The 25,634-nt window shown below is 38.5% G+C and overlaps 1 protein-coding gene and 1 pseudogene across 1 annotated transcript in view; one reads left to right on the top strand and one right to left on the bottom strand.

Annotated features, from left to right (window-relative positions):
• The window catches only part of KIF11 (kinesin family member 11), a 64,756-nt gene extending 45,334 nt beyond the window's left edge, over positions 1-19,422 (top strand). The window contains exons 15-22 of the mRNA XM_030809254.1: positions 549-674; positions 752-910; positions 3,153-3,259; positions 9,373-9,652; positions 12,232-12,454; positions 13,864-14,015; positions 14,438-14,554; positions 17,681-19,422. Coding sequence (XP_030665114.1) covers positions 549-674; positions 752-910; positions 3,153-3,259; positions 9,373-9,652; positions 12,232-12,454; positions 13,864-14,015; positions 14,438-14,554; positions 17,681-17,812 — 1,296 coding nt within the window. The 3' untranslated portion in view covers positions 17,813-19,422. The remainder of the gene's footprint in view (positions 1-548; positions 675-751; positions 911-3,152; positions 3,260-9,372; positions 9,653-12,231; positions 12,455-13,863; positions 14,016-14,437; positions 14,555-17,680) is intronic.
• A 4,926-nt stretch (positions 19,423-24,348) lies between these two features.
• On the bottom strand, positions 24,349-24,511 carry LOC115834615 (annotated as a pseudogene).
• Positions 24,512-25,634: the final 1,123 nt, after the last annotated feature.

Genomic DNA, 25,634 nt, shown 5'->3' with positions numbered 1-25,634 from the left:
AAAAAGAAATTCTATGTTTTCACTGGGCTTGAAAAAAGAGAAATTATTATATTTATTGTAATATAATAAATTATTGTATTATTGTATTGATTTATCTATGTAGACTATAAAAAATGGAGAATGGGGCCGGGCGTGGTGGCTCACGCCTGTAATCTCAGCACTTTGGGAGGCCAAGGTGGGCAGATCACCTGAAGTCAGGAGTTCGAGACCAGCCTGGCCAAGATGGTGAAACCCCATCTCTACTAAAAATACAAAAATTAGCTGGGTGTGGTGGCTCACACCTGTAATCCCAGCTACTCGGGAGTCTGAGGCAGGAGAATCACTTGAACCCAGGAGGCAGAGGTTGCAGTGAGCCAAGATCTTGTCACTGTACTCCAACCTGGGCAACAGAATGAGACTCCATCTCAAAAAAAAAAAAGAATGGAGAATGGAAATGTAAATTTTAATGTGAATGTTTAGCTACCAAAGTATTTAAGATAGCATTTAGAAAGGTTTATGGAAGTGGAAGTATTCTTTTTAAAGACCTATTTGTTTATTTTTGAAACCAGAATGTACTCAAGACTGATCTTCTAAGTTCACTGGAAACGATTTTATCCCCAACTGTGGTGTCTATACTGAAAATCAATAGTCAACTAAAGCATATTTTCAAGACTTCATTGACAGTGGCTGATAAGGTAACAAATGCTATGTTCTTAATATCTCAAAATTGATGTGTTGTTTAAGAAGGAAACTCATTTTTGTTTCTTCAAAGATAGAAGATCAAAAAAAGGAACTAGATGGCTTTCTCAGTATACTGTGTAACAATCTACATGAACTACAAGAAAATACCATTTCTTCCTTGGTTGAGTCACAAAAGCAATGTGGAAACCTAACTGAAGACCTGAAGACAATAAAGCAGACCCATTCCCAGGTATGTTGTTTAGCTGACTTGGGGAGTACAGAAAGAGAGTTTTAGGATGATTTGATATGACTTGATAATTAATCTATGTTATACAATCTGAATACTGTAAAACCTGAAACCTGAAAATACCATAGCCACTGTTGCTTATAACAGTAATTATTGTAGAACAATTGAGAATACGTCTCTTAATATTTGAAGTTTTGCTACATCTAGAACCCCATGCAGAACCACAATATGACAAAACAGTCCTTTTTTCACATCAAGATGAAAGATGAATCTGGAAAAACATACCTTTAGAGAAGAATGGTTATAACATTTAAAGTGAACATGTATCTACATTAAAACCTAAGTTGTTTCTTTCTAGGATGGCATGGATAGTTGTCTTTCATAAACCAAGTCCTACTTCTCTTATTTCTGTCTCACTGATAGACATTTAAAACATAGTAAATTGATACAATTTTTAATTCTTATTGATTATAAATGTAATTCATGATTTATCTTCCCAGTAAACTGTTCCTCATTATATGAGGCTTTAAACCAAAACCAAGCCTTCAAACCATAATCTGTAAATATCAGATATCTGAAAAACAGCTTCTGGTATTCTTAAGACTTTAATGATGACTGTCTAAAGTTTTATTAAATGAGCTTATTATGACAGAACTCTTATAATAGTTAACAATTATTGAGCAATTCACTGTGTGTTTATTCCTCCCATCAATATAGATATAAATTCTATTACTAGTCAGATTTTTAATGAGGAAACTGAGACCCTGTGAGCATCTAATAGTATGTAGATCATCTTACAGAAGGTGGTAGTGATTGTACTACCTGAAAAGTGTCTATGTTTGAGTGGCTCTTCTGTGTGTTGCTTGGCAACTTAAAACTGCAGCATTTTCTCATACATCTGCATAGGGTATTGCCCTTAAACCTGTTGAGAACTTTTTAGGTGTATATTCTAAGGCTGATCCCCTTTTTATAAATTTGCTGTTTTGAAATGCTTAAAATTGTTAGGCAGCTGTTTAAAAAAAAAAACAAAAAATCTGATCTGAAAAGTATCTTAGCATGAACGGTTTGAATTCCCTGGCTTTAAGGAAGCAAGTTCAGTATGTGAGCTATTTCTTAGGTTTTCCAGAACTTGAAATGAGCACTACTAAAATAATTATGTAAAACTTTGAACACATTTACATATAGATAAATATGATAATACCTGCATTAGCATTCAAATTATTAATCTGATAATACCTTTGAGACTAGTAAAAATACTGACAGACTTTATTCATAATCAGAATGTTAGATATGTATTGTCAACTGATGTGTTATTCAGAGATACTGGCCAACCAGCAGACTGAACAGTGAATAAGAATGTTGGATGCATTTTCAGCTCTTCTTTGGTCATTAGGATGGCTTCTTCATTTTGCAGTGTAGCATGTTATATGCCTATAAGAGCTTGTTTTCAAAGATGTAAAATATGAGCAAAGATAAGACTATTTACATTTTGTTAATATGCTCCAACTAGGTTCTGTAACATTTTTTAGCTCCAGTAATTGATAATATTTTTGGATTGCTTGACCCATTAGTATATCACATTAATTTTCCCTTCTAGTAGTGTTATCAGTTAAAAAGCAACTATATATATCTGTCAAAGTGGGTCTTAAACATAATGTGATATATGGGATTGTTTGATTAGTTTTGAGGTACACTGAAAGTAATTTGTTACTTACAGCTAAAATAGTAAAGTTTGCTAATTATTTACTTTTTAAAAAATCCTGGCTGGATGTAATGGCTCATGTCTGTAATCTCAGCACTTTGAGAGGCTGAGGCAGGGTGATCACTTGAGGCTAGGAGTTCAAGACCAGCCTGGTCAACATAGCAAGATCACATCTCTACAAAAAAAAAATTGTTTAAATTAGCCAGGCATAGTGGCTCATGCCTGTAGTCCCAACTACTTGGAGGCTGAGGAAGGAGGATCCCTTGAGCCCAGGAGGTTGAAGCTGCAGAAGCTGCTATTGTGCCACTGCACTATAGCTCGGACAACAGAGTGTGACTTTATCTCTAAAAAAAAAAAAAATCCTACATTTTAATATCACTTCCACTGCTTTCCTCTGTGGAAGAAAGGTAAAGTTAAAGATCTCTTGTCAAGAATTTATATAATTCTCACCTATGGACAATACTTCTTGTTTTGTTATCAGTCATAAAAAATGTTCAAGTGTCATAATTTTAAGTCTCTTCACTTCCCACACCTTTCTTACAGGAACTTTGCCAGTTAATCAATCTTTGGACAGAGAGATTCTGTGCTTTGGAGGAAAAGTGTGAAAATATACAGAAACCACTTAGTAGTGTCCAGGAAAATATACAGCAGTAAGCTATTTTTAAATTCTCTTAAACTTTTCTATAAGTCTGAAATTATTTAAGAAGAAAAAGCTTTAAATAGTACAAATAATTCCTGTGTTCTTTCAAATTTCTCTTTTGTTAATGTTTTATTATGTATGTGTGTATGTGTATATATACATGCATATAAATGTCTTTTCATTGCATATTTGTGCTCTCTTTTAAGACATTGAAAAACCTGGCTGTTATCCACAATATATTTTCGAATTTCCTCAATCTTAGAAAACACACTAAGTAATTTCACAATTTCTTTTTTTTTTTTTGAGACAGAGTCTCGCTGTCGCCCGGGCTGGAGTGCAGTGGCGCAATCTCGGCTCACTGCAGGCTCCGCCCCCCGGGGTTCACGCCATTCTCCTGCCTCAGCCTCCCGAGTAGCTGGGACTACAGGCGCCTGCCATCTCGCCCGGCTAATTTTTCGTATTTTTAGTAGAGACAGGGTTTCACTGTGTTAGCCAGGATGGTCTCGATCTCCTGACCTCGTGATCCACCCGCCTCCGCCTCCCAAAGTGCTGGGATTACAGGCGTGAGCCACCGCGCCCGGCGTAATTTCACAATTTCTAACCTATATTACTGATGAAAAATATACTAACTAGAGCAGGGTTTGGCAAACTATGGCTAGCAGGCTGGATGCCTGTTATTGCAAATAATTTCATTGGACACTGTCATACCCATCTGTTTACATGTTGTCTTTGGCTGCCTTTGCACTGCAGCGGCAAAGTTGAGTCATTGCATCCAAGTCATTGAACAATAGCCTAAAATATTTGCTATCTGGCTTTTCAAGAAAAAGTTTGCTGATTCCTGTATTAGGGTTTTGTTTTTTGTTCTTGTTTTTGAGACGGGAGCCTTGCTCTGTTGCCCAGGCTGGAGTGCAGTGGAGCGATCTCGGCTCACTGCAAGCTCCACCTCCCGGGCCCACGCCATTCTCCTGCCTCAGCCTCCTGAGTAGCTGGGACTACAGATGCCTGCCACCACGCTTGGCTAATTTTTTGTATTTTTAGTAGAGACCGGATTTCACCATGTTAGCTAGGATGGTCTCGACCTCCTGACCTCGTGATCCGCCCGCCTCGGCCTCCCAAAGTGCTGGGATTACAGGCGTGAGCCACCGCGCCCGGCCCTGTTTTCTTTTTTCAGACAAAAACAAACAGCCTGCTCTGTAGCCCAGGCTGAAGTACAGTGGCACGAGTGCAGTGGTGTGATCTCGGCTCACTGCAACCTCCGCCTCCCGAGTTCAAGCGATTCTCCTGCCTCAGCCTCCCGAGTAGCTGGGATTACAGGCACATACCACCATGCCTGGCTAATTTTTTGTATTTTTAGTAGAGATGGGGTTTCGCCATGTTGGCCAGGCTGATCTTGAACTCCTGGTCTCAACTGATCCTCCCACCTCGGCCTCCCAAAGTGCTGGGATTGCAGGTGTGAGTCACTGCTCCTGGCCTGTATTAGAGTTTAATGTTGCTTTGTAGCCTCATTGCTTGCCAGTTCTGCATACTTACCATACATGACAGTCAGACCTATGTTTTCTTTTAGGAATTTTATAACTTTATGGTTTAACATTTATATTCATGATCCATTTAAAAATTTTTGTAAAACATAGGAGATTTGTCAAGTTTCAGTTTTTTGCCTATTGAGTATTCTATACTCATGAGGAGAAAGATACTATATTTACCCTATTTTTCCCCATTTAATTCCTAAGTTAAACTTCCTAAAGTTTCAGGCTTTCTTTGGTGTGAAGAACTTCTTGTAGTCTTTAAGGGTGGGTCTGCTGGACACAAATTCTGTTTTTCTTTGTCCAAGAATGTCTTGATTTCCCCTTCATTCCTGAAAGGTATTTTCACTGGCTGTGGAATTCAGGGTTGACAATTATTTTTTTCCAGCATTTGAAATATGCTGTTCCATTTTCTTCTTCTGGCCTCTATGAAATGAGAAATCCACTGCCATTCAAGTAATTGTTCCCTTATAGGCAATCTCCCTACAGCTACTTTCAAAACTTCTTTGTCTTTAGAAACTTGATTATATTTTGTCTACTTATATTTCTTTGAGTTTATTCTATTTGGGTTTTGTTTGGCTTCTTGAATCTGTAGGCTCATGCCTTTCACCAAAACTTGGGAAATTTTCATCTATTAATTCTTTGAATATTTTTCAGCCCTATACTCTTTTTCATCTGCCCCTATGACTTTGATGACACAAATGTTAGACCTTTTATTTTGGTCCCTCAGGAGATATGTAGAATATACTTCTTATAGATATATATATTCTCTTTGTTGTTCACATTGGGGAAATTCTATTGATCTGTCTTCGTATTCACTGAGTCTCCTTCTGTCATCTCTAACCTACTGTTAAACCCATTCAGTGAGGTGTTTTATTTCAGTTATTGCTTTTTTATTTTTAGTTTTATAATTTTCATTTGCTTTTTTTATACCTTGTTTCTTAGCTAGGATTTTTTTTTTTTCCCGAGAGTATTTTAATTTCTTTTTGGAGCATTTTTTGGTGGCTGCTTTAAAATCCTTGCCAGACAGTTCCAACATCTGAGTTTTCTTGTTGGCATCTATTGACTGTGTTTTCTCATTCAACTTGTGATTTTTGTGGTTCTTGATATATGATAAGTGATTTCCTATTGTACCTTGAAGATTTTGGGTATTAATGTTAGGAGATTCAGGATCCTATTTAAGTAGTTTTTAGCTGGCATTTACCCTGTTTAGGCTTAGCCTACAGATCCAGGCTCACTTTTACGGGCTGTGGTTCCACTGACAATTTAGTTTTTAGGGCCCTTGCAGTGTTATTCTGATAATGCTTTGTTTGTGTGCTACCCACATGAGAAAAATTTGTATTCTGCTTTTGTTGGATGAAGTGTTCTATATGTGTCACTTTGATCAAGTTGATTGATAGCGCTATTGAGGTCATCCACAGCCTTACTGAGTTTCTGCCTATTTGTTCTATCGATGACTTAGAGAGGAGTATTGAAATCTCTAATTGTAGATTTATCTTTTTTTTTTATTAGTTCTATCAGTTTTTGCCTCGTGTATCTGAAACTCTGTTGTTGGGTACATATACATTTAGGATTATTATATCTCCTTGGAGAACTGACCTCTTTATCATTATGTAATATCCACTTTTATTTCTGATAATCTCTCTTGTTCTGAAGTCTGTTTTGTCTGAAATGAATACAGGTTCTCCAGCTTTCCTTTGATTGCTATTTGTATGATGTATCCTTCTCCATCTCTTTACTTTTGGTCTAAGTCTTTATATTTAAAGTGGGTTTCTTACAGACAGCATATAGTTGGGTCTTGCTTTTTCATCAAATTTATAATCTATGATGTTTTATTTTTATTTATTTATTTGAGACAGAGTCTTGCTCCGTGGCCCAGGCTAGAGTACAGTGGTGCAATCTTGGCTCACTGAAACCTCTGCCTCCTGGGTTCAAGTGATTGTCCCGCCTCAGCCTCCTGAGTAGCTGGGGCTACAGGCACACACCATCATGCCCAGCTAATTTTTGTATTTTTATTACAGATGGGGTTTCACCATGTTGGCCAGGCTGGTTTTGAACTCCTGACCTCAAGTGATTTACCTGCCCTGGCCTCCCAAAGTGCTGGGATTATAGGTGTGAGCCACTGCACCCAGCTGCCTTTCCTCATTTAAACTGAGCACTTTTTATGTTTTTATCTCTTCCATTGACTTATTTATACTTTAAAAATTTTCCCTTTTAGTAGTATTTCTAGGATTTAAAGTATATATTTTAAGATAATTTGAATCCATTATCAAATAATTTGCTGTTTCATGTGTAGTGAAAGGACATTATAATAGTATATTCCTGTATCCTCTTTCCCGTTTGTCATTATTTTCATATATTTTACTTAGGTGTTTATATGTGCAATAAACACCTAATACATTGTTACTTGAATTGCTTTATCTATTTTTTAATGTATCTACTAGATTTTTTTTTTTTTTTGAGAGGAAGTCTTGCTCTGTCGCCCAGGCTGGAGTGCAGTGGTGCAATCTTGGCTCACTGCAACCTCTGCCTCCCAGGTTCAAGCAATTCTGCCTCAGCCTCCCGAGTAGCTGGGATTACAGGTGCCTACCACCATGCCCGGCTAATTTTTGTATTTTTAGTAGCGACGGGGGTTTCACCATGTTGCCCAGGCTAGTCTCAAACTCCTGACCTTGTGATTGCCCGCCTCGGCCTCCCAAAGTGCTGGGATTACAGGTGTGAGCCACCGCGCCTGGCCGAAAATTTTTAATTGCATATGTGGCTTCTATTATACTTCTGTTGAGCAGTGCTGCTCTGGAACTCTAGCTATCATTTATCCCTACCTAACTTCTATCATTTGTTTTTCAACCCTGTTTTTGATCCTGTTAAGTATAGCATGTTACATTGTGAACTCTTCCTATATGCTGAATAAAAAAAGTATGTCCTACTTTTTATTCCTAGTATCTAGACAGATGGATTTCTAGGCCATTCCATAGCTGTGGAGGAAAAACTAGAGTAGGATTGAAGTAGGAAAGGAAGTATGATATACTTTCTTAAGGCCCATGCAAATTATTTTTCCTGCTTTCCTGACATTTATTGTCTACACCAGAGTTTCCCAGTATGGTCGAGGGACTTTGTATTCATCACCCAGGAATCTAGGTGATGTTTATGTACACACTGAACATAACTGCGTTTGGCATTTATTGTCATGGCTTATAGTACTTTTTTTTTTTTTTTTTGAGATGGAGTCTCGCTGTCGCCCAGGCTGGAGTGCAGTGGCGCTATCTCGGCTCACTGCAGGCTCTGCCCCCCGGGGTTCACGCCATTCTCCTGCCTTACCCTCCCGTGTAGCTGGGACTACAGGCGCCCGCCACCTCGCCCGGCTAATTTTTTGTATTTTTAGTAGAGACGGGGTTTCACCGTGTTAGGCAGGATGGTCTCGATCTCCTGACCTCGTGATCCACCCACCTCGGCCTCCCAAAGTGCTGGGATTACAGGCGTGAGCCACCGTGCCCGGCTGCTTATAGTACTTTTAACTCAATCTCATCTTCCAATTAAGTTGTGAGATTTTTTTTTTTTTTTTTTTTTTTTTGACAGAGTCTTGTTCTGTTGCCCAGGCTGGAGTACAATGACACAATCTCAGCTCACTGCAACCTCCGCCTCCCAGGGTCAACCAATTCTCCTGCCTCACTCTCTCCCAAGTAGCTGAGATTACAGGCACCCACCACCACGCCTGGCTAATTTATTGTATTTTTAATAGAGACAGGGCTTCACCATATTGGTTGGACTGCTCTCTAACTCCTGACCTCAGGTGATCCACCTGCCTCGGCCTCCCAAAGTGCTGGGATTACAGGTGTGAACCACTGTGCCTTGCCCTTTTTTCAATCATTGTGACTTTCATGTGTAGGTTTGGTTTTCAACATCTTTGCTGACTCACTTGGTTTACCCACGTGGTGTACCATCTAGTGGTAATAGAGAGTCACTTCATTCCACGAGGTTTAAATCTTGTCCTGTAAGATAACTTGGAATGCTATTATAGGGCAACTTACCGAGAGGGAAATTATCAATGAATTGGAAATGTATGTCTAACCAACATTAATATTATATTAAGTTTATGTTATATTGTTCTATATGTATAATTTGTCACACCCCAATATAATTTTCTTTTAATTATTAGAAAGCTTTATAGCTAATTTAAACATAACATTTGTAATGTTCATGATTTGTTTTATATGCTAGGCAAAGGAAACTGCTTAATAACAGAATAAATTACTGATTGTCCAATTTAGGGACTAGACAAGAGGCTGTAGTAGATGCCCTGAAGTAACATTGCCTAGTAAGAGGAATAAAACAGATTTTGAAAGCATCATAACTGGAGGAGGGCTGTGAAAGGTTTCATGAGCAAAGATGATCCTTTCAAAGGTCATTTAATGGCAATGCTGTGAAAAGACAGTGGCCAAGGCATCCATTCTCAATATAGAAGATTTATTAAGATCACGGGCCCTGGAGCCAGACTGCCCACGTTCGGATCTGCCACTTAAGAGCTGAGTGATCTTGGGAAGTTATATATCCTTTGAATCTTAATTCCCCATTTCAACAGTGTCATTCTCTTTTCCTATAGGAAATCTAAGGATATAGTCAACAAAATGACTTTCCACAGTCAAAAATTTTGTGCTGATTCTGATGGCTTGTCACAGGAACTCAGAAATTTTAACCAAGAAGGTACAAAATTGGTTGAAGAGTCTGTGAAACACTCTGATAAACTCAATGGCAACCTGGAAAAAATATCTCAAGAGACTGAACAGAGATGTGAGTCTCTGAACACAAGAACAGTTTATTTTTCTGAACAGTGGGTATCTTCCTTAAATGAAAGGGAACAAGAACTTCAGAACTTATTGGAGGTAATAACTTTGTAACTGGAACTTACTTTGGGGAGAATAATAATCAGAAAATTAAATATTCTTGGCTAAGAATAGATTTCAAAACAAATGATAGTTTATAATGACTTCAACTTTTAAGTATAATATTTGGTATGCTTACAGATGATCTCGTTTTGTGCTTTGGTATATGTCTTCTCAATCTTGGAATTAATATAACATTTGTACAGTTTCTTTCCTGTATTTATCCTTGGTTTCTGACTTAGTAGTTTCTTCAAAGAAGGGCACCCTGTCTTTTGATATGTAATACCTTCCACTTATATCCTTGTTTTTTTTTTTTTTTTTTTTTTTTTTTTTTTTAAAAATGGAGTCTCACTCTGTTGCCCAGGCTGGAGTGCAATGGCACAATCTCAGCTCACTGCAACCTCAGCCTTCCAGGTTCAAGCGATTCTCCTGCCTTAGCCTCCTGAGTAGTTGGGATTATAGGCACCCGCCACCACACCCGGCTAATTTTTTTGTATTTTTAGTAGAGATGGGGTTTCACCATATTGGCCAGGCTGGTGTCGAACTCCTGACCTAATGATCCACCCGTCTTGGCCTCCCAAAGTGCTGGCATTACAGGCATGAGCCACTGCGCCCGGCCTATCTTTGCTTTTTACTTTTCTCCAAGTACATTCAAACCTATTATTACTTTAAGTATTTAGGTTATTGTTCTGGTAACCAAAGGATACTTGATAGGTTTATGGATTTGCTTGAACTTAACGCTTGCATGGGCCCTTTGTAACTTGGTTTTTTCTTTCTTTGCATTAGAAGGATTTTACTAACATTCTCAGGAAGTAGGTACAAAGAATTAAAAATTTTAATCTATATGAGCTGTTTTCACTAAAAGGAACTAGAGTTTGTATACAAATAGCTAATTTCAGATTTGCGATAGGAAATGTACAATATGTGAGCCTAGAGGTCTTGTCATACCAGAAAGTAAGGAAGCTGTTAAAGATTTCTGAGGTTGTCAAAAGGTCTTAGTAGCCAACCTCCCCATGTTCAAAGGTGGTATAATTTGAACATCAAAAAGAATAATGGCCATAATGGATTAAAACACATCAAATATATTAAAACTTACGAACTCATAAAAATTTCATAGGTCTCCTTTGGATCATGCTACGGAAGCAACACATTGTCCTGAAAATGGGTAAAGAAGAAGAAAAAATATAGCATCCATCTGTCTTTCCTAAAAGAACCATATCTTGGTTTAGCAGGGTAATGAAGAAAAGTGTTTCATTAGACTCTAAGCTAATAAAATGGAGAAGAAATGATAGAATTAATATATCACCAGTATGCAACTCTTAATAAAATAACCCCTGTGGATGTTAATGATGGCTTAAACCATTTGATCAAAAGCTGTTGGGGAACTTTATAATTAATAGGCTAACCATACCTGAACTCACTGATAAATCTTAACATGAGAGACACAGCAAAGCATTTTGTGTTTCCAGTACTACCTATGAAATATTCTTGCTAAAAAATTAAACCTGAATTAAATCAAGCCTTTAGGTCTAACCAGTTTATAGAAAATAAAGCATAGAAATGCAGTTGACCAAATCCAGAATTTGAGATGTTAAATGGGGGTAAAGATCTCCTATCTTCAGCAACAAGTTTTTTTTTTTTTTCAAGGGAAAAAATATGAGAAAAGATAACCTGTAGATCAAAAGAGACTTAAGACTAGAGGTCCTTAAGTCTTATTTTGCCTGAGGCAGTCCTTGTTGACATTGTTGTATTAGAATGATTATTAAGAATGGGCCCTTTCACTCTAAAAGGTGTCCCAATTTGGATGATAAATTATATAGTCAACTATAAACCAAATCTAGTGGTGAATTCTGGTTCAAACAAAGCAATGTGACACACATTTGAGACAAGTGGTGAAGTTTGAACATGGACTAGACATTTGATTGGAAGGAATCAGTGTTAACCTTTTTAGATGTGATAGTGGTCTTAAAGTGCTCTTACCTCTTAGAGATACATGCTGAAGTAAATGGATGAAATGATACAGGATTTGTTTCAAAATAATCCTGGGTTTGTGGAGGAGTTAAGTGGCCAGTCCTGTTGGTAAATGTTTGTACTCCACTTGTTGGTAAACGTTGAAGCTGGGTAATGAATACAAGGGCGTTAATTATACTGTTCTCTCTACTTTTGTATGTGTTTTTAAATCTTTTATTACTGAAGGCCAGGCGTGGTGGCTCATGCTTGTAATCTTTGGAGGCCAAGGTGGGCAGATTGCTTGAGCCTAGGAGTTTGAGACCAACTTGGGCAACATGGTGAAACGCCATCTCTTCAAAAAATACAAAATTAGCCAGGCATGGTGGTATATGCCTGTAGTCCCAGCTACCTGGGAGGCTGAGATGGGAGGATGGCTTGAGCCTGGGAGGTCAAGGCTGTAGTGAGCACTAGTCATGCCACTGCACTCCAGCCTGAGCAACAGAGTGAGACTTGTCTCAAAAAAAAAAAAAAAAAAAAAAATTATGGAAAAGGTAAGGGAAAATATGATATTGAATAAAACACTGGCAACTTTAGTTTTAGTAATAAACACTTATTTGCATCATTTACAGGTTGTAAACCAATGTTGTGAGGCTTCAAGTTCAGACATCACTGAGAAATCAAATGGACATAAGGCAGCTCATGAGAAACAGCGTAACATTTTTCTTGATCAGATGACTATTGATGAAGATAAATTGAAAGCACAAAATCTAGAACTTAATGAAACCATAAAAATTGGTTTGACTAAGCTTAATTGCTTTCTGGAACAGGATCTGAAACTGGATATCCCAACAGGTACTTTAAAAGAGAAATAGAATTGTTAAATTTTTTGAAGTCGAATTCAACTCTGTGTAGTGTCAGATGTTCAGAAAAATTAGGTCCTTCCATTGCCTGACAGGAATTTACCATCTCACTGTAATCAACTCAAAATGGGAAAACTGGAACCTTAAAATAGTTTTAATCGAGTGTCATGATACAGGTGGTATCACAATTCAGTAAAATTTCACATACATTCAGGGAGTTGACTTTGTTAATAGGGGATATTTTAAAAACAACTACAAACCTAGCACTGTTTGTAAAAGGACATTTTAATACCACAAATATGAGAGAGATATAACTAAGTCTAGTTTAATGCAAAGTTTACCACATTGTGCATTTTGTTCTGTGTCCCTCTCATTTTGTCATAGACTATTGCCATTTAGGAATCCCTGTTTTAAGAGATCAGGGATCACCATGGACCATTAGCATTTAGGAATCAACATTTTGAGAGAGCAGATATGGCAAAGATCATTGTAGGCTGTAATGATTCAGGGAGGTCTTCATGGAAGAGATGTAACAAGCTGTTTTACACAGCATGAATAATTGGGTTCTTCACTGTATTGTGGTGATGGTTGCACACCCTGTAAACTCACTAAAATCGACTGAATTGTACACATAAAATGAGTGTTTTATGGTATGTAAATTATATCACAAAACTTTTTTTTTTTAATTTAAAAAGCAATTGTTAAAAGGGGATGGTGCTGCATAGAATGTTGGTTTATTTTTTCCCCAAGAGACCTGTAAGATTTACTGTCTACTTTTCAATGAAGTTAGGAATGTAAATGTTGAGTGAAAAGGCAAGTACTTTTGTAAATTATGAGAGCATGAGCTCATTACAGAGAAATATAACTGGGGGCCTGATGCGGTGACTCACGCCTATAATCCCAGCACTTTGGGAGGCCAAGGCAGGAGGATCGTTTGAGCCCAGGAGTTCAAGACCAGCCTAGGCAACATAGTATATATATATATAAATAACTAGTTAATATTTAACCACCACACCACATTTATAGTGAAATGATTACTCCTATCAAAGTAATCATGTTGGGAAATCTATTCATTCCAATAATGCTGCCATTTTTTTCAGAACACTATAACTCCTTTTAGAGCTTATAACACATCTTTTATATATCCTTAGAGATGGTAAACTTCATGTTTTAGAGAGTAGGATGAATCTTGAAAATAGTAAAGTCTGTTGTCAAATTAGAAAATATTGTTAGTTGCAAACAATGTCTGACAGGTAGCAAGATTGATCCTCATATATGGCAATTATATTTTTATATTTTATATTTTTAGAAGACAAGATTAATTATGAAGTTTTAGGGTTTTTTTTTATATTTACATCTCATACTTTAATTTTTACAACTCTTATCTAATGTCCATTAAAGGTACGACACCACAGAGGAAAAATTATTTATATCCATCAACACTGGTAAGAACTGAACCACGTGAACATCTCCTTGATCAGTTGAAAAGGAAACAGCCTGAGCTGTTCATGATGCTAAACTGTTCAGAAAACAACGAAGAAGAGACAATTCCGGTAAATTTAAGGGATCATAATTTTATAATAGAACTCTTTTATGAACTCTTGATGTGGTTGACTTCATGTGAAGAATTTTACAGTTTACTCCTCAATGTTACCCTGCCTCTCATTAATGATAGGCCTGGCCCTTAGGCTTGTTTCTTTTAATCTTACTAGTTTTTAAATTATGCTAGTAGATAATAATAGCCAATACTTAGTATTATGCTTAGTAACATTGTTATATAGGAACCTCTACTCTCTATAAAAATATATTAGGAATTATTTTCATTAATTTGTAGACTTTCTAATAATTTTGTTGAGGTTTAACTTTTATATTATACCATGGGCATTGTGTTATATTCAAAGAAGAAAACTGTTGTTACTCTTGTGATGACTTTTAAGCCCTTGGACTTAGTCACTCATCCAGTTTCTTCTTTTAGGATGTAGATGTAGAAGAGGCAGTTCTGGGGCAGTATACTGAAGAACCTCTAAGTCAAGAGCCATCTGTAGATGCTGGTGTGGATTGTTCATCAATTGGTGGGGTTCCATTTTTCCAGGTATATCATATCAGATAACCCTTCCATATCTGATGTAAGTCATTCATTTACTATTCAGTATAAAGGTATTATTCGTGGTGAGTAGAACAACAAAAACCTTTCAATTATTCCTTAGGATGGCTTGTTAACGCTTTTGATTTGAATTATTTACAAAAATCTGATATTGATAAGGGGTTTTCTGAAGAATAAATGAAGGCAGAATTTGACTTAATCTACATCCTTAGCTGATAATCTTTAGCTATTGTATTTATTCCTTTTCTCCTTCCTATATACTCGGACACTGAGAGCAGTCATTTCTCTTCCTTCTACCTTTGACATGTAAGTCTTGGAACCTATCTCTGCCCATAATCAGACTTTGAAGGCAAAGTGATTGAAAAGATTGAGAGACTGGAAGCCTCTTAGGTTATATTAGTGATTTCTCCTGCCTGAGGCTTTTCTCTTGTGAACTGTTGCCCCATGTTTCCTGAGCACCTTGCCTGCTCTAATCCAATGTAATTAAATCCTGTGACCTGTCCTACCCACTTTTTTTTTTTTTTTTTTTGAGACTGAGTCACCCAGGCCGAAGTGGAATGGCACGATCTTGGCTCACTCAACCTCCACCTCCCGAGTTCAAGTGATTCTCCTGACTCAGCCTCCCAGGTAGCTCGGATTACAGGCATGCACCACCACACCTGGCTAATTTTTTTGTATTTTTAGTAGAGACAGGGTTTCACTATGTGGGCCAGGCTGGTCTCAAACTCCTGACCTCAAGTTATCCACCCTCCTCAGCCTCCCAAAGTGCTGGGATTACAGGCGTGAGCCACTGTGCCCGGCCCTCTACCCACTTTTTTTCTTTACTTTTTTTTTTTTTGAGACAGAGTTTCGCTCTTGTTGCCCAGGTTGGAGTGCAATGACGTGATCTTGGCTCACCGCAACCTCCACCTCCTGGGTTCAAGTGATTCTCCTGCCTCAGCCTGCCGAGTAGCCAGGATTACAGGCATGTGCCACCATGCCTGGCTAATTTTGTATTATTTTTTTTTTTTTAGTAGAGAGGGGGTTTCTCCGTGTTGGTCAGGCTGGTCTCGAACTCCCAACCTCAGGTGATCTGCCTGCCTCGGCCTCCCATAGTGCTGGGATTACAGGTGTGAGCCACCGGCCCAGCCTGGCCCCTGCTACCCACTTTTTAACACTGTTGAGAACATAGTTGGTTTATGATTCATCTCAGCATTGAAGACTGAGTACACAATAAATGTCACCAGTCCCTTAATGTTCTCTGTGGGTAAGTAGGAGGATTCCAGTGAAATACAACTTCCAAGTGAGGCTCTATAAAGTGCTGGTATCTTTTCCTCTAATTTGAAGGTACAAGCCTAGACAGAGTGTGTGAAGGAAAAATTTCCTTACGTAGGACATTGGTATCTACATTTACAGTTGAAGTTCTACTTCTGAGATGCATATGCTTGTACCTTTTTTTTTTAATATATAGAGAGACAGGGTCTTGCTATGTTGGCCAGATTGGTCTTGAACTCGGCCTCAAGCAGCCCTCCTACCTCAGCCTCCCAAAATGCTGGCATTACAGGCATGAACCACTGCGCCTGGCTGCTTGTGTGTGTGTGTGTTTTGTTTTGTTTTTTTGTTTTTGAGACGGAGTTTTGCTCTTGTTGCCCAGGCCAGAGTGCAATTGCGTGATCTTGGCTCACCACAATCTCCGCCTCCCGGGTTCTAGTGATTCTCTTGCCTCATCCTCCTGAGTAGCTGGGATTACACGCATGCACCACCACACCTGGCTAATTTTGTATTTTTAGTAGAGAAGGGGTTTCTCCACGTTGGTCAGGCTAGTCTCGAACTCCCGACCTCAGGTGATCCGCCCGCCTCGGTCTCCCAAAGTGCTGGGATTACAAGCGTGAGCCACTGCGCTCAGCCTGTAACTGTTTTTAATAGATCTACAGCTCCTTCCCTTAAGGTCTAAAGATTCTCCATCCCTGCTTTCAACAGTTAAAGTTCCAACTCAGATTCTCATAAATTCCTCCCTGTCTTCCTCTGGGCAATGTTATTCCCAAATTCTTGCCACCTTTTGCTTTATTCCTTACTATTAGAGAACTATAAATATGTTTCTTTCAGTTTTCATCCTTTTCTTCTATCTTATAAAGTTAGGAAAGGGGGAAGGATAAGAGAACCTGGTGACTACTTAATTCCTGGTCAGAAATTCTTTTATTATTATTATCTGTGGCATTTTGAATTAGGCTTAGTGATTCAGCTATGGCAAGGAAGTCCCTACAGTACCAGAAAGGGTTTGGGATGGGGTTTTAGACCTTCAGCTGAAGTTCAGAAATGATCTTTTCCCTAGTAGCAGTGTGATGTGGGGATTTTCTCTGGGTTTAAAACTTTAAAAGTTGGTTTATAATTTGTCTCAGCATTGATGACTGAGTGTACAGTGAATGTCACCAGTCCATTAATGTTCTGTATGGGTAAGTATGGTTCCAATGAAATAGAACTTCCAAATGAGGAATATGAAATAGGTTTTACAAATAAAATACAATTTTAAAAAACAAGCAAAAGTGTTTTTAAGGTGGCCCATATACCAGTTTCTCTGCTTAAAACAGAATTGACGTTTCTGCATGACAGCAAATCTGTTTCCTTAGAGCAGGGTTTCTTGACAGCAGTGCTATTGGCATTTTAAACTGGATAATTCTTTGTTGTGATGGGCTTTCCCGTGGACTGTACTATGTCGGTACACAAGAAAAACAGTTTACTATGTGAATACTCACTCAAAGCCAGTAGCACTCCCTGACTGTAACACCAAAAAAGTCTCTTAAGCATTGCCAAACGTCCCCTGTGGGACGTGCTGTGGGAGCAGAATCACTCCCTGATGAGAAGCACTACCCTGGAGTAAAATCTGTAACTATGTCTTAGAAAATAACACAGAAAATTAATATTTCTTTCACTCTACTCCTTCCATTAGTGATCAAATACAGAAGGCATTTGACGCTACTTGCCAAATTGTTGGCTCAAACTTGTGCTGAACCTTTTCTGCTTTTCTACACTTAAGTTTTTTTGCCTATAACCCAGAGAACTTTGAAAATAGAGTGTAGTTAATGTGTATCAAATGTTACTTTATATTGACTTAATTTTCCCCCCTTAAATCCACAGCATAAAAAATCACATGGAAAAGACAAAGAAAACAGAGGCATTAACACACTGGAGAGGTCTAAAGTGGAAGAAACTACAGAGCACTTGGTTACAAAGAGCAGATTACCTCTGCGAGCCCAGATCAACCTTTAATTCACTTGGGGGTTGGCAATTTTATTTTTAAAGAAAACTTAAAAATAAAACCTGAAACCCCAGAACTTGAGCCTTGTGTATAGATTTTAAGAGAATATATATATCAGCCGGGCGCGGTGGCTCATGCCTGTAATCCCAGCACTTTGGGAGGCTGAGGCGGGTGGATTGCTTGAGCCCAGGAGTTTGAGACCAGCCTGGCCAACTTGGCAAAACCTCGTCTCTGTTAAAAATTAGCCGGGCGTGGTGGCACACTCCTGTAATCCCAGCTACTGGGGAGGCTGAGGCACGAGAATCACTTGAACCCAGGAAGCAGGGGTTGCAGTGAGCCGAGATTACACCACTACACTCCAGCCTGGGCAACAGAGCAAGACTCGGTCTCAAAAACAAAATTTAAAAAAGATATCAGGCAGTACTGTAAATTTAGTTGAATTTTGATATCTACCCATTTTTCTGTCATCCCTATAGTTCACTTTGTATTAAATTGGGTTTCATTTGGGATTTGCAATGTAAATACATATTTCTAGTTTTCATATAAAGTAGTTCTTTTATAACGAATGAAAAGTATTTTTCTTGTATATTATTAAGTAATGAATATATAAGAACTGTACTCTTCTCAGCTTGAGCTTACATAGGTAAATATCACCAACACCTGGCCTTAGAAAGGACCAGCTCATGTTTTTTTTCTTGCTATGACTTGTGTATTTTCTTGCCTCCTCCCTAGACTTCCCTATTTCGCTTTCTCCTCGGCTCACTGTTTCCCTTTTTATTTTTCACCAAACCATTTGTAGAGCTACAAAAGGTATCCTTTCTTATTTTCGGTAGCCAGAATTTTATCTAGAAATCTTTTAACACCTCTTTAGTGGTTATTTCTAAAATCACTGTCAACAATAAATCTAACCCTAGTTGTATCCCTCCTTTCAATATTTTTCACTTGTTGCCCCAGATGTGAAAGCTTTTCATTCCTTTAAGAGGCCTAACTCATTCACCCTGACAGAGTTCACAAAAAGCCCACTTCTTTAGAGTATACATTGCTATTATGGGAGACCACCCAGACATCTGACTAATGGCTCTGTGCCCACACTCCAAGACCTGTGTCTTTTGGAGAAGCTCACAATGATTTAAGGACTTTTTGAAACTTCCAATTATGTCTATAACTTATATTCTTTTGTTTACATGATGAAACTTTTTGTTGTTGCTTGTTTGTATATAATAAAATATGTATATGTATCTTTTTCTCGATTCAAATCTTAACCCTTAGAAGGACGCTGGTATTTTTGATCGGGCAACCATATTTCTGGAAGTTGAGATGTTTCAGCTTGAAGAACCAAAACACTTAGAAGGAATATGTACAAAGAATAAATTTTCTGCCCATGATGAGTTTAGTGTGTAAAGTTTAGAGACATTTGACTTTGATAGCTAAATTAAACCAAACCCTATTGAAGAATTGAATATATGCTACTTCAAGAAACTAAATTGATCTTGTAGAATTATCTTAATAAAATAATGGCTATAATTTCTCTGCACAATCAGATGTCAGCATAAGCTATGGATAATATCTAATAAACTGCCCTCAGTAAATCCATGGTTAATAAATGTGGTTTCTACATTAACCTGCTTGCTCCATAATTTCTTATCTGGCAATGGGTATGTTTAGAGAGCTAGGCAAGCTGCATTCACATTCCCAAAATAAACTATGCAGGTACCACCAAAGAAGAAGGAGCCTAGTAAACATGCAGGCTTTTAGTTGCACTCCAAGGGGCTATCCTAGGTGCAAGGTTAGTGAGAAGTAAGCCCTCACACAGCCTGAAGTCCAGCTTTAAGTCGTCTCATTCCATGACTGTTTAAAAGTTATCTGAGAATGCTGATGCAACTAATTTCACTGCCTCACAGAAGCAAAAATAATTTTTAACATCCAGAGCCATAAATTAGCTCTACCAATTTTCATACACAATGTCGGGCCCTCAGAATGTAACCAAGAGTAGCATCAGCAAAAATGGCCAAGTAGGTAGCTTCAGGGACTTTTTCCTCCACAGAAACATTGAAAAATCAAGCAAAAACATTCAGAAACAACTTTGTCAGAACCCAGGAAAATAGTTTACAGCACCAAGCATTTGCTAAATCAAGAAAAAGGCAACCTAAAAAGAGAAGGAAAGCTTGGCAGTGTTTTACTTGCCCTTTCCTCATTCTCAGCTCTGCAACAGTCTTGAAGACACACAGACCACATTCTCAGTGTGGGGTCCTGGTCTTGGGTTCCTAGGGAGAAGAGAGATTTTTTTTTTTTTTTGGAGACAGTCTCACTCTCACCCAGGCCAGAGTGCATTGGCATGATCTCGGCTCACTGCAACCTCCCGGGTTCAAGCAATTCATTCCTCAGCCTCCCAAGTAGCTGGGACCGCAGGCATACACCACGACACCCAGCTAATTTTTCTGTTTTTAGTAGAGACGGGGTTTCACCATGTTGGCCAGGCTGGTCTCAAACTCCTGACCTCAGGTGGTCCACCCTTTTCGGCTTCCCAAAGTGCTTGGATTATAGGCGTGAGCCACCGCACCCAGCCCCAGAGATTTTATTCTTGAAAGATTGTTTGTTCTGACCTGTCTGGCAGCCTCGAGGACTGACAAAAGGCACCTGCATTTGTTTCATCTAACTCAGAACTCAATCATGGTGGGAAATTGGCAGGTTTGTCTCTAAATATTGTAAGGCAAATGAACAACCCGCTGCCACCCGAGGCAAAAAACTACAGTTGAGGTAAACAAAGGAGTGCCTAAAGCCTGAGAGGAAAGCAGCAGAATTTCTTAGGGAAATTAGGTTATTCAAAAGCACCCATGTATATTGGGGGATTTAGAAAGCCATGCACATTCCCAGGTGAGAAGACCCCAAGATTTCATGTCTGGCTGATGTGTAGACTCAGTGCAAGCAGGAAGTAAAGGCTAAGGCCAATTTCAGATGGCCCGGATAGGCACTGAAGGTGTGTCCGAACACAGCCAATCAGCAAAAACTGAGGGTTTTTTTCTTCCTTTGTCAATCTTTGGGGCAACCAGTTTTCAAAGAAATCTCACACACTGGCTGAACGCAAGCAAAAGGAAGACATCTTACAGACCGTGTAAGTCAAAGAACAGAAACTTTACAAAAACAGGTCAGAAAAGTCACTAGGACCTGGTGCTGTGGCTCATGCCTGTAATCTCAGTACTTTGGGAGGCTGAGGTGGGAGGATCACTTGAACCCAGGAGTTCGAGACCTGCCCGGGCAACATAGTGAGAGCTCGTCTCTATAAAAGAAAAAAATTTTTTTAATTAGTTGGGCATGGTGGCACAGGCCTATAGTCCCAACCACTTGGGAGGCTGAGGTGGAAGGATCGATTGAGCCCAGGGGTTTGAGGCTGCAGTGAGCTATGATTGTGCCACTGCATTCCAGCCTCGGGAACAGAGTGAGACGTTGTCTCTAAATATATATGTCACTAAACAAACCACTACAACCCATAGCAAGTAACAAAAACCCTGAGGAGTGAAGAATCTGGTTTCCAGAGTTAATAGTAAAGTAATATTCAGCTTTCAACAAAAAACTATGAAGCATGCAAAGAAAGTATAGCCCACTCACAGAAAAAGTTAGAATAAACTGAGGAAGCATAGACATTGGGCTTTAAGACAAAATTTGTAAATCAACTGTCTCAAAAGTGCTCAAAGAGCTAAGGGAATACAGGGAAACAATGTCTCATAGAGATTGTCAAAGAAATTATAAAAAGGAACCATAAAAATTAGCTGAAAAGTACAATAAAAAGGGGGGAAAAATGGTTCTAATAGCAGATGTGGCCAGACAGTAGAAAGAATCAGTGAAGCCGAAGGTAGACCAGTTGAAATTATCCATCTGAGGAAAAGAAGAACAAAGGAAAGAAGCAATTTAAGAAACCTGTGGATTACTACCAAGCATACCAACCTTTGCAAAATAGGAGTTTCAGAAGGAGAAGAGAGAGAAAGGGGCAGAAAGAATATTTGAAGAAATAATGTCCCCAAACACCTCAAATTTGTGAAAACACTTGAATGTACCCATCCAAGAAGTTTGTGGAACTCCAAATAGGATAAGTCAGGAGAGATCCATGTCGAGACATACATAAACTGTCCAAAACTGAAGAGAGGATCTTGGAAGCAGAAAGACAGTGGCAATCAGAGAAATGCAAATCCAAATCACAGTGAGATACCACTGCACATCCAGAAGGATGGCTATAACAAAAAATACAGAAAAAAAAAGTGTTGTCGGGGATGCCGGAAAATGGGAACCTTTTTGTTTTCTGAGATGGGGTGTCGTTCTGTCACCCAGGCTGGAGTGCAGTGGCGCTCTCAGCTCACTGCAACCTTCGCCTTTTGGGTTCCAGTGATTCTCCTGCCTCAGCCTCTGGAGTAGCTGGGATTACAGGTGCCCACCATCACACCCAGCTAATTTTTTTTCTGGCTAATTTTTATATTTTTAGTAGAAATGGGGTTTCGCCATGTTGCCCAGGTTAGTCTTGAGCTCCTGATCTCAAGTGATCCACCTGTCTTGGCCTCCCAAAATACTAAGATTTCAGGCATGAGCCACCCTGCCCAGCCTGAAAATGGGAACCTTGTACATTGCTCATGGGAATGTAAAATGGTTCAGCCACTGTAGACAAAGAGTTCGGTGGTTCCTGAAAAAGATAAATAGAATTACCATATAGCCCAGCAATTCCATTCCTAGCTGTCTGCCCAAGAGAAAAGAAAACATGCATCCACAAAAATTTATACACAGATGCTATAGCAGCACTATTCACAATGACCCAATGGTGTAAACAACCCATCAATATATGAACGGATAAACAAAATGATTATATACATATGATAGAGAACTCAGCCATAAAAATGAAGTACAGATACATGCTACCATATGGATAAACCTCAAAAACATTATGCTAAGTGAAAGAAGACACAAAAGTTCACATATTCTATGATTCCAGTTTTATGAAATATCCAGAATAGGTAAATTCATAGAATCAGCAGACTGGTGGTGGTTAAATCTGGTGTGAGGGGAATGAAGAGTGACTGCCTAATGGGTATGGGATTTTCTTCTGGGGTGTTGGAAATATGTTGGAACTAGCCTGTAATCCCAGCACTTTGGGAGGCCAAGGAGGGCGGATTACCTGAGGTCAACAGTTTGAGACCAGCCTGAGCAACATTGTGAAACCCCATCTCTACTAAACATACAAAAAATAGCCAGGTGTGGTGTTGGGCGCCTGTAATCCCAGCTACTCGGGAGGCTGAGGCAGGAGAATCGTTTGAACTTGGGAGGTGGAGTTTGCAGTGAGCCGAGATTGCACCACTGCACTTCAGCCTGAGTGACAGTGATACTCTTTTTCTTGTTTGTTTTTGAGACAGAGTTTTGTTCTTGTTGCCCAGGCTGGAGTGCAATGGCGCAATCTCGGCTCACTGCAACCTCTGCCTCCCAGGTTCAAGTGATTCTCCTGCCTCAGCCGCCCGAGTAGCTGGGATTACAGGTGCCTGCCACCATGCCTGGCTGATTTTTGTATTTTCAGTAGAGACAGGGTTTCTCCATGTTGGTCAGGCTGGTCTCGAACTCCTGACCTCAGATGATTCGCCCACCTCGGCCTCCCAAAGTGCTGGGATTACAGGCAGGAGCCACTGCGCCTGGCCAGGGTTCTTAAACTATATATGAATCAGTATAATAATTTTTGAAAGTAGACCATGACTAATTCATGATGTATATTGTAAGCCTTTGGGCAATAACTAGGCAAAATTTTTAATGGATATAAAGCAGATTCATAAAAGTACTCAGTTAATTTTAGAATTACAGAAAATGAGGAAAAGGGGACAAAGAACAAAGAAAAACAGAAAAGAAGTAGCAAATGGATATATTTAATCCCAATAACCACATTAAATGTAAGCGGTTTAAATAAACTAATTAAAAGATAGATCATCAGATTGGATCAAAAGTAATTATAATCTATCTACAAGAAGCCCACTTCAAATAGAAAAGATATATACAGATTAACAAGAAAAGGATGGGAAAAGATATACAAACCCTCATCAAAGGAAAGCTGGAGTGTCTGTATTACTACCAAAGTTGACTTTAGAATAAGGAATGTCACCAAGGATAAAAAGGAACATTACATAATGATAAAGATGTTGATTCACAAAGAGGTATAACAATTCTACATATGTATGTACCTAACAACAGAGGTGCTAGAAACTGACAGGACTGAAAGGAGAAATAAACAAATCCACAGTTATAGCTAGAGACTTGAGCACTTTAAGTAACAGAAGTAGAGAGAAAATCAATAAAGATATTGAAGACCTGACAACTCTTGTCAACCACCTTCACCTAATGAATATTTATAGAACAATACACCTAACAATAGGGGAATATATTATTTGTGAAGTGCCTGAAACATTCAAACAATATGAACTATATTCTGGGTCATTAAAAAACAACTCCACAAGTTTTAAAGAATTGAAATCATACAAGTATGAAGTCAATACATACAACTTGAAGTCAATACAAGTCATACAACTTGAAGTCAATAATACATAGTTGGGAATTTTCCAACTATGTATTATTGACTTCAAGTTTAACTCAATTTTTAGTCAAGTTTAATTCCCCAAATATGTCCAAATATTTGGAAATTAAACAACACACTTCTACACTTGATCTTAGCCAAAAGGCCGAGAAACGATAAACAACACACTTCTAAACCCACTGATCAAAGAGGAAGTCACATTTAAAACTAGAAAATTTTAAATGGTGGCTTGTGCCTATAATCTCAGCTACTCTGGAGGCTGAGGCAGGAGGATCACTTGATACATATATGCATACATACATATACGTATGTAGGTATAATTATATAATATATGTAGGTATGTACAACTATAAATTTCTTCCTAAGCACTGCTTTAGTTACATCCCATAAATTTTGGTATGTTGTATATTTGTTTCATTCCTTTCATAGTATTTTATAATATCCCTTGTGACTTTTTCTTTTACCAATGGGTTATTTAGGAGTGTGTTGTCTAATTTCCTCATATTTGTGAACTTCTCAAATGTCCTTCTGTTGTTTATTTCTAATTTTGTTCCATTATAGTTGGAGAAAAATACTTTGTATTACTGCAATCAATTTAAATGTATTGAGATTTGTTTTATAGCCTAACATATGGTCTATCCTGGAAATGTTCCATCCCCACTTGAGAAAAATGTGTCTTATACTGTTGTTCGGTGGAATGTTCTATAAAAATCTGTTAGGTCTAATTGGATTATAGTATTGTTCAAGTCTTTTATTACCCTCTTGATCTTCCGCCTATTTGTTTTATTAGTAAAAGTGGCATATTTAAGTCTCCAACTGTTATTTTTTAATTGTCTGTTTCTCTCTTCAATTCTGTTATTTTCTGTTGTTTCATGTATTTTGGGGTTCTGTTGTTAATTACATATGTTTGTAGTTATGCCTTGCTAATAAATTGATACTTTTATCTTGAAAATATATCCCTTTTTATAACTGGTAACAATTTTTGCCTTAAAATCTATTTTGTGGGATATTAGAATAGCCACTGCAGGTCTCTCTGAGTTACTGTATGCATGGTATAGCTTTTGCCATCTTTTTTATTTTTTATTTTTTTGAGATGGAGTCTCACTTGTCACCCAGGCTGGAGGGCAATGGCATGGTCTCGGCTCACTGCAACCTCCGCCTCCCAGGTCCTGCCTCAGCCGCCTGGGTAGCTGGGACTACAGGCTCATGCCACCACACCTGGCTAATTTTTGTATTTTTAGTAGAGACAGGGTTCACTGTGTTGGCCAGGCTGGTCTCAA

Source organism: Nomascus leucogenys, chromosome 3 (assembly GCF_006542625.1).
Source record: "Nomascus leucogenys isolate Asia chromosome 3, Asia_NLE_v1, whole genome shotgun sequence".
Lineage (NCBI taxonomy): Eukaryota > Metazoa > Chordata > Mammalia > Primates > Hylobatidae > Nomascus > Nomascus leucogenys.
The sequence above is the reverse complement of the archived record's forward strand: the minus strand, read 5'-3'. Positions and strand labels throughout refer to the sequence as shown.